Below are 9970 nucleotides of genomic sequence, written 5' to 3' on the forward strand. Positions count from 1 at the left end.
TTTGCCAATGACCATCTGGATGATCCAGAGGAGGAATGGGAGAAGGTAATGTGGTCTGATGAGACAAAAATAGAGCTTTTTGGTCTAAACTCCTCTCGCCGTGTTTGGAGGAAGAAGAAGGATGAGTACAACCCCAAGAACACCATCCCAACCGTGAAGCATGAAGGTGGAAACAATATTATTTGGGGATGCTTTTCTGCAAAGGGGACAGGACGACTGCACCGTATTGAGGGGAGGATGGATGGGGCAATGTATCGCGAGATCTTGGCCAACAACCTCCTTCCCTCAGTAAGAGCATTGAAGATGGGTCGTGGCTGGGTCTTCCAGTATGACAACGACCCGAAACACACAGCCAGGGCAACTAAGGAGTGGCTCCGTAAGAAGCATCTCAAGGTCCTGGAATGGCCTAGCCAGTCTCCAGACCTGAACCCAATAGAAAATCTTTAGAGGGAGCTGAAAGTCTGTATTGCCCAGCGACAGCCCCGAAACCTGAAGGATCTGGAGAAGGTCTGTATGGAGGAGTGGGCCAAAATCCCTGCTGCAGTGTGTGCAAACCTGGTCAAGACCTACAGGAAACGTATGATCTCTGTAATTGCAAACAAAGGTTTCTGTACCAAATATTAAGTTCTGCTTTTCTGATATATCAAATACTTATGTCATGCAATAAAATGCAAATTCATTACTTAAAAATCATACAATGTGATTTTCTGGATTTTTTTTTTAGATTCCGTCTCTCACAGTTGAAGTGTACCTATGATAAAAATTACAGACCTCTACATGCTTTGTAAGTAGGAAAACCTGCAAAATTGGCAGTGTATCAAATACTTGTTCTCCCCACTGTATATATATATATATATATATACACACAGCTCTGGAAAAAAGTATATATATATATATATATATATATATATATATAGTGTATTTTACGTTTGAGACACTTAATGTCAGGGATGCATGGCAAATGTGAAAACATTAAACATCTTTTTTGATATTGTCAATAAATGATATATGCATGCCAGTTGAAGTGTGATTTTGAACTTATTTTATCAGTCAGTGAGTTCAATGCATCTGTTAAGTTCAAAAAGTTAATACACCACCTATCGTGTAATAAAATAGTTTCCATTAAAGAACTTTGAACCAAACACATCAACAATGACTGACGGACTGAATGGCCAGACGTGATCATAGGTTTTACAGTACAGTACAGTTCAAAACAATATGACGTGTATGACAAGATGTGAAATACAAAAGTTCTGCAAGCTATACAGGGCAATACAATATTTTGGAAGACAATGCCCTCATGTCTCCAAGACAACACTTTCACTTCAGAACAAGACGTGTCTTCTGGTCTCCAAACAACAACCTGTGTACAAAAATAGGAATTCAATGATAGTAAACAATACATGAATTGCAATGCGAAGAAGCAATACTCTTCTACTGACTGTATAGAGTATGATGTATGACAGGCTGAAACAGTTTGAAAATGCAGTGCCATTCTATTGCCTCTTTAAGGCCACAATCTATGGCATAAGGGTAATACAATCTATAAATAGGTGAGTAATGAAGGCTGGGTGTGCTGTATCCTACCTGACCAAGCTGCCAGTGATAAGGGCCCCAGCAACCGGTCCCACCCAGTAGATCCAGTGGTACTCCCAGTAGTTAGCCACCACTGCAGGGCCAAACGCCCGCGCTGGGTTCATACACCCTCCAGATACTGACCCGCTAAAAGACCAATGGGACAAACAAATCTGGTTTTATATTGATCGAACAATGCATTACATCAGATCAATACATGTAGTTAGTAGAATTAATCATTATCAGGCAGGCAGTGATGTCATCAGGCAGGCAGTGATGTCAATGGCAATGTCCTCTTTATTCCTGCTGTGCCATTTCTTGTTATTGTCGATAACGGCACAGCAGGAATAGTATTGAACCTGTTCTGCCGTGAACCCTTGTCATTTCAATACATCATCTACATCTACCATGACAGGTCTCCATAGATTTGCTCAGCCCTTACCCAGCCAGTATGTTAGCAGTCACAGTGAGCCCGATGCAAAGTGGGGCCAGTGGGGTACGGGTCCTGCCGTTGACGGCCCCCATACAGACTACCAGGGACAAGAAGAGGGTCATGACCATCTCTGCTACAGTGGCACTGCCGATGGCGCCGGTGGTTTTAACCACGTTGAATGCTCCCCCTGCTGCACTGTCATAGCTGATGATGGAGGAGACTGCCTGTGGAATATCGCAACATCTGTACGATTAGATTGGGATTAGATTGGGGTTTTAATGGGATTATAGGGAAGACTGGGGCTGGTTCTCATCATGGGTTGGTTGGATAGGGGAGACTGGGGATGGTTCTCTCGTCATGGGTTGGTTGAAGTGGGGAGACTGGGGCTGGTTCTCATAATGGGTTGGTTGAATAGGGGATACCGGGGCTGGTTCTCATCATGGGTTGGTTGAATAGGGGCGACTGGAGCTGGTTCTCTCATCATGGGTTGGTTGAATAGGGGAGACTGGGGCTGGTTCTCTCATCATGGGTTGGTTGAATAGGGGAGACTGGGGCTGGTTCTCTCATCATGGGTTGGTTGAATAGGGGAGACTGGGGCTGGTTCTCATCATGGGTTGTTTGAATAGGGGAGACTAGGGCTGGTTCTCATCATGGGTTGGTTGAATAGGGGAGACTGGGGCTGGTCCTCTCATCATGGGTTGGTTGTCACATTACTTTAGGTTATAAACGCGTCATGTTTCAGGGTTTTACAGTGTATATGAGGTGAAAGTAAAACATACGTCTTGGTATTTTAATTGTTTGAATTATAGGAGTAGGCTATCCATGAACAATTAAGAGGAAAGGGAGAGCTATAGCCTATTTCAAACTGATTTCTAAATTGTTGCAAGGACAAGACATGGAAATTAGGATCATAGGCAGGGGCACAACTTTGGTTTTAGAAGTGGGGTGGACATAACCTGGCCGGGGGTCTGGGGAGGACTTTTTTGGCCATCTAATGCTCATTTCCTGCATTTCTACACAATCCAATAAGTCGTGTCTATTTAGAACAACAACAAGTAAGCAAAAATGCCCACAGTCATCAAGCTAGGTAAGAGATCATTATTAAATTTGTTTTAAGTGGTTGATTGTCTTTATTAAGACATCCTCTGCTGAGGAGTATTTCTGTCTTTAATAAAGCCCTTTTGTGGGGAAAAACTCATTCTGATTGGCTGGGCCTGGGTCCCCAGTGGGTGGGCCCGGCTCCAAAGTGGGTGGGCCTATGCCCTCCTAGGCCCACCCATGGCTGCGCCCCTGCCCAGTCATGTGAAATCCATAGATTAGGGCCTAATGAATTTATTTCAATTTATTTATTTATTTATTCATGAACTGTAACTCAGTCAAATCTATGAAATTGTAGCATGTTGTGTTTATAGTTTTGTTAATCTCTTTTTACTTGCACACAATATAGCTGGATCACCCCGTCCTGTATCTAGGGGTCCACCGCCCTGCAGCGCCCCAACCCAACACACCCCACACAGCTTTAGGATCTTAGTGAAACATTCATTATTGGTTTCGGGTATGTTAGGCCAAGGCTAGAGTGACAACCCACAGGACGACAGACCCCCAGGGCCAGGACTGAGCAGCCCAGCAGCTAGGGATTGCCTAAATAGATATCTCCTCTGACGTAGACATGTTTCCAAAACAGACTCCTTTTATCGTACTGTATTCCATAAAAAGGCATCCAGAACTTATGAAAATTGCCTAGTATACATTTACTCTTGTAATAAATCAAATCTAGTGATACATAATTTGACATTTGTGCCTTCCATTGTGGGAGGATAACCAACCTTCCAATTAATGGCAATGCATTTCTTAGCCGCTATAAATGCTTGGTTACACAGCTTCTTCTGATAACAGTCTCTAGTATCAACATTTTCAAGCAAACATAAACAGGGAGAAGGGAGAATCTGTAGACATGCTGAGATAAAAGAGAATACTCTTTGCCAGAATTCAGCCAGCCTTCACAAGACCAAAACATATGCAAATATGTCCCCTTTTGTGTTTTACACCTCCAGCAGAGGAATTACATTTCTGTGTACATGTAATTCAGTTTCACTGGCATATAGTACGTTCTATGGATGGTCTTAAACTGCAGTAATGTGTGTCTGAGATCATATGAACATGACAGGGCATTCAAACATATCTGTATCCATCATCAATAACTTATTCTACCAGGTCTTTCTCACATTTTTGTTTTACATGTTTTGTGTCGCAGTTTGGAAATCAACTTTGGAAGTTTGTCAGACTGCCTTAAAATAGTTTCAATTTTTGAAGAATCTGGCGTGTCCAGTATTTGCTGCACAGAGAGAATAAAGTGTTGCATCTGCAAAAATCCAACACAGACTGGTCTTCCCTGGTTGCCTGACCCTGCTGAGACCCCTGTCACCATCTGATCCTCCTAAGATGAGTCAAGACAAAGAATTACCTTGGTGTACATTTATACATTATATTATCCAAGAATAGAATCAATGGTTCAATAATTGAAATGACCATTATTCCCAGATCCCAGACTGTAGCTTTAAGCTTAAGCTGCTGTCCTGTAGCTACTGTAGGTCTACCCATCAACTCAAGATGGAATTTTGTATCATTCTCTGATATTGTTAATATACTGCAAAATTCACCTGAGCTCTGTAGACTGGTCTTCCCTGGCTGTCTGACCCTGCCCAGACACCTGTCACCATCTGATCCTGCTAAGACATGAATGAGAATATTGTTGTGTACTGACTGTGCACCATGACTGTGAAGCATGTAGAGCTGTTTATTACTGTATTTGTGTGAAAAGTAGGGAATTAGCTAGGGAAACTGACAGATCAATTACGTTACATTGCTATACTGACTAATAAAAACTCACATTGCGCTGAAAAAACGTCCGAATATCGGTATTCAAACGTTTGGCCGCTGGTTTCATTGTTTGATTCAGGTCTAGTGTGTTTGAGGCAAAAAGAATAGCTAACGTTAGCCAACTTTGGACAGCTCTCTCTCTCAACTGGCGATAGCTAGGTAAGTTCATTTACACTACCGGTCAAAGGTTTTAGAACACCTACTCATTCAAGGATTTTTCTTTATTTTTACTATTTTCTACATTGTAGAATAATAGGGAAGACATCAAAACTATGAAATAACACATATGGAATCATGTAGTAACCCAAAAAGTGTTAAACAAATCAAACCCTTTGCCTTGATGACAGCTTTGCACACTCTTGGCATTCTCTCAACCAGCTTCACCTGGAATACTTTTCCAACAGTCTTGAAGGAGTTCCCACATATGCTGAGCACTTGTTGGCTGCCTTTCCATCACTCTGCGGTACGACTCATCCCAAACCACCTCAATTGGGTTGAGGTCGGGGGATTGTGGAGGCCAGGTCATCTGATGCAGCACTCCATCACTCTCCTTCTTGGTAAAATAGCCCTTACACAGCCTGGAGGTGTGTTGGGTCATTGTCCTGTTGAAAAACAAATGATAGTCCCAATAAACTCAAACCAGATGGGATGGCGTATCGCTGCAGAATGCTGTGGTAGCCATGCTGGTTAAGTGTGCCTTGAATTCTAAATGAATCACAGACAGTGTCACCAGCAATATACCCCCCCACCATAACACCTCCACCTCCATGCTTTACGGTGGGAAATACACATGCGGAGATCATCCGTTCACCCACAACGCGTCTCACAATGGCACGGCGGTTGGAACCAAAAATCTCCAATTTGGACTCCAGACCAAAGGACACATTTCCACTGGTCTAATGTCCATTGCTCGTGTTTCTTGGCCCAAGCAAGTCTCTTCTTCTTATTGGTGTCCTTTAGTAGTGGTTTCTTTGCAGTAATTCAACCATGAAGGCCTGATTCACACAGTCTCCTTTGAACAGTTGATGTTGAGATGTGTCTGTGACTTGAACTCTGTGAAGCATTTATTTGGACTGCAATTTCTGAGGCTGGTAACTAATGAACTTATTCTCTGCAGCAGAGGTAACTCTGGGTCTTCCATTCCTGTGGCGGCCAGTTTCATCATAGCGCTTGATGGTTTTTGCAACTGCACTTGAAGAAACTTTCAAAGTTCTTGACATTTTCCGTATTGATTGACCTTCATGTCTTAAAGTAATGATGGACTGTCATTTCTCTTTTCTTATTTGAGCTGTTCTTGCCGTAATATGGACTTGGTCTTTTACAAAATAGGGCTATCTTCTGTATACCCCCGCTACCTACACAACTGATTGGCTCAAACGCATTAAGAAGTAAATAAATTCCACAAGTTAACTTTTAAGAAGGCACACCTGTTAATTGAAATGCATTCGAGGTGGCTACCTCATGAAGCTGGTTGAAAGAATGCCAAGAGTGTGCAAAGCTGTCATCAAGGCAAAGGGTGGCTATTTGAAGAATCTCAAATATAAAATACATTTTGATTTGTTTAACACTTTTTTAGTTACTACATGATTCCATATGTGTTCTTTCAGAGTTTTGATGTCTTCACTATTATTCTACAATGTAGAAAATAGTAAAAAATAAAGAAACACCTTTGAATGAGTAGGTGTTTAAAACTTTTGACAGGTAGTGTACTTCTGTTGAAACGGGACAAAACAAAGGCTACAAAACATTTCCATACAAACAACAGCTGTTAGATAGTAATAGTAGCCACCTCATTTCGTTATCTGCCAGATAGCTAGAGGCTAGAGCTGACCTGGCTGTGTTAAGTTAGCTACTAGCTAGCTAATTCATTCTCCTCAGTCGAGAGGGGATGAAACACGATCTAACGTTACATGTCAGTTACACTAGCTAATAGCTCAGCACTGGGAATAACCACTAGTTTAGTTTTTTTCCCTGTTAAGTTAAACAGCAATTACATCAGTCAACTAAAGAGTAGGCAGTTTCTGCTCTGCTTGCTTTTACAACTCGGAGAAAGGCAACACATTGATAGCAGCTGCCTCTGTTCAACTCTCCTGTGCTGGTCCAGCCAGCCTTCCAGAAGCTTTGCCTTTCACACAGCCTGTCTGCCCGCTTTGGGGTGTCCGCATGGTCCTAAATCCAACCGACTGAAAACTCCAAACAGCCTACCCGACCGCTCTGAGGTGTCCGCATGGTCCTAAAGCATTTCTTTTTTTGCATCACATTGCAACGATCAAACTGGGGAGGGACAAAAGTGAAATTTCAGAATGTGGGGGGGACATGACCCCCGGTCCCAAGTGAAGGTTGTGTCCCTGATCATAGGCTATAGCCTTTATGCTATATTGGGAGTGTTTATATAAAAAATTATACTTACAAAGTATAAGCTGTTTCATTTTGTTAGAACAATATTCCATCAAAATCAATAGTGTGATTATTTCTAAGACTGTAGGCTAGCCCACAATACTTTCTTCATTTCCAACAGACAGTGTTTGATGGGCAATAACTCCAAAAGGGTGCCCATTTCAACCCCAAGACCTAGCTGACTAATCTCCACTCCATGGTAAAGGAAGTTTCTGATGAACTCCACCTTTCTTTGTTTGCTGAAATCCATACCTTTTCATTAAATGTTAAGGAAATACCACAACTGTTTACTTGTTGAGATTCAATTGGCACATGCACATTTGCGCTGAGTTGCCATTGTAGAGCAATAGCAATGAGCAAACAGTCGGTGGTTCTATTTGATTAACGTTTTTAGAAAAAGTATGCATTTCAGCAAACAAAGAAACACAACTACAGAGGACAAACATAGGTACAAGGTAAGCATTTCATAATTTTTTTAAATTTTTTTAAAAGTATTGACCTTGGGCGAATCGATGTAGTCGGAGCTAGATTCCACAAAGCCTGGTCTCTGCTCCACTCCATTGGTGGAGTTCATCAGAAAATTCCTTCACCATGGAGTGGAGTTTAGTCAGCTACCCAAGACCTTGCTTTCTTGTTTAAAAGAGTATCTTATGATATAGGCCTACCAGTGTTGAGAAATATACACAGTAAAAACTGTGACAACCAGTCCCAGTCTGCTCATAAATGCACTGCTACTCACAAAATGTTTCAGAGCTATCAAGTTATGATATTGCGTCAAACAAACAATACTGCTGGCCTCTGGTTATTTTCCTCCTGTGTTTGGTCAGTACTACTGTTCTCACCTGCAGTGAACCGCACCACATACAAAGGGAATCAGACAGACTATACTTTTGAGCGAACCACAGTGTGTTGTTTGGTTTGTTTGGACACCTGTCCAAACAAACCGAATTTAGGGGGTAATCACTCCAGAGTAAAACAAAAAAAACGCTCAAACAAACTTGATCTGAAAGCCCCCTTACCTTTGCCAAGCCAGCCCCAGTCATCCCCCCCACTATCTGTGAGAGTATATACGGCCCCAGTAGGATGACGTCCAGTCCTCCACTGACGCACACACTCACAGACACAGCTGGGTTGAAGTGGCCACCACTGGATTCAGACAGAATAACATGTTTAATACTTGCTACTGATACTCATGCATTAGGAAAATCACACTGATAGAAGAGATGAACATAAGTGTTATAGCTAGAGCCTATATGTTTTTTGGGGTCTGATACTGATTCCGATTTTTTGGCGGGACAAAACGTACTAATACGATATATGTGCCAATTGTTTTACAGCGCGGAAACTAAAAAGTGTAATTTTCCCACAATGAATTATCATAAATTGCCATCCAAAAGAGTAATTGTCCAATAAATATCCTTCAAATGTTGATTTCATACATTGTGACAATAATGACACATCATGAGAATGGCCACAAGTGTTCAGATAAATGAGATTCCCTTTTCTCATCCTAGTTATTGAATATCAGTTATCGGTTGAGTTATCACCGATACTGATATAGCAGTAAAAGGGCCAATATCAGCCGATAATATCGGTGAACCGATACATCGGTCAGGCTCTAGTTATAGTAAATCTCCACTCATGGGAACAAAATTATACTTAAATCATTCATAAAAACATAGTAAAACTTTCTGACCTCAGAGTGCATGTCCTTACCTGATCTCTCCCAGTACAGCGATAATAATCGCCAGCGCCAGTCCATGAGCCAGAGCGGGCTGGATGCTCCCCGGAACACCGGCATTCTCAATAACAGAGCCGCATCCCACAAAGATGAAGAGAGTGCATCCCACCATCTCAGCCAAGCACGGCTGGATATACCTCTCAAAGGTGGTGACTATCTTCCTGGAGTTGACTGCCGCTGAACCTGGCCCTGAGTCCCCAGTGTCAGCCACGGTGAAGAGCTCCGTCTTTGACTCTATCACAGACATATTGCTGACTCCTGCTGCTCTCTGTGTGTCACTTACATCTGCTCTGTCAACTGGTCAGCCAGAGAGTGACACATGCACTGATAAGAGTGCAGACAGGACTGTCACATTGGGGGGGTCTCAGGATATGCGTGGGAGTATCGCCACAACGCCACCTCCCCTTGCTATGTTGGCATGTTTTGGAACACATCCCCATATGGCCATAGTATTTCGCTGTAGTGGACGTGGCTATTGTAGTGCATGAGAGACTGATGATGGAATGCCTTACCAGTCTTACATTTTAGTCATTTAGCAGACGCTCTTATCCAGAGCGACTTACAGTTAATGAGTGCATACATTTTAATACTGGACCCCCGTGGGAAACGAACCCACAAAACTGGCGTTGTAAGCACCATGCTCTACCAACTGAGCTACAGGGGACTACTATACAATGTGTGAACTATGGTAAAAATTAACTTTTACATGTACATTTTTCAGAGCACCCTAGTCCCCATACTCCATAGTAGTTGCCACACCAGGTTACTGCGTGATCCCAGATGGCAGCGCACCTTTAGGGAGATATGGTGTGAATTCGTTAAACTCAGGAAAAGTTGGATATAAACCTTTCTTTTTACACATTGTATAGCCCGTACCAACTGGTACATAGGGTTTTGCGGTATCCAGATTTTCACATCATCATACAGTCTTTACTCATCCTGGG

The 9970-nt window shown here is 42.4% G+C and overlaps 1 protein-coding gene across 1 annotated transcript; it reads right to left on the bottom strand.

The window, feature by feature from the left end:
* Positions 1-1019: 1019 nt before the first annotated feature.
* Positions 1020-9345, bottom strand: LOC121576958 (aquaporin-8). Its single transcript, XM_041890584.2, has 5 exons — positions 9002-9345; positions 8305-8431; positions 2018-2232; positions 1588-1722; positions 1020-1363 (listed from the first exon to the last, which is right to left on the bottom strand). Exons 1-5 carry the CDS (start codon positions 9271-9273, stop codon positions 1321-1323), a joined length of 792 nt encoding a protein of 263 aa, XP_041746518.1. The 5' UTR covers positions 9274-9345; the 3' UTR covers positions 1020-1320.
* Between the last annotated feature and the right edge of the window lie 625 nt (positions 9346-9970).

Source organism: Coregonus clupeaformis, chromosome 1 (assembly GCF_020615455.1).
Source record: "Coregonus clupeaformis isolate EN_2021a chromosome 1, ASM2061545v1, whole genome shotgun sequence".
NCBI classification, from domain to species: Eukaryota; Metazoa; Chordata; class Actinopteri; order Salmoniformes; family Salmonidae; genus Coregonus; species Coregonus clupeaformis.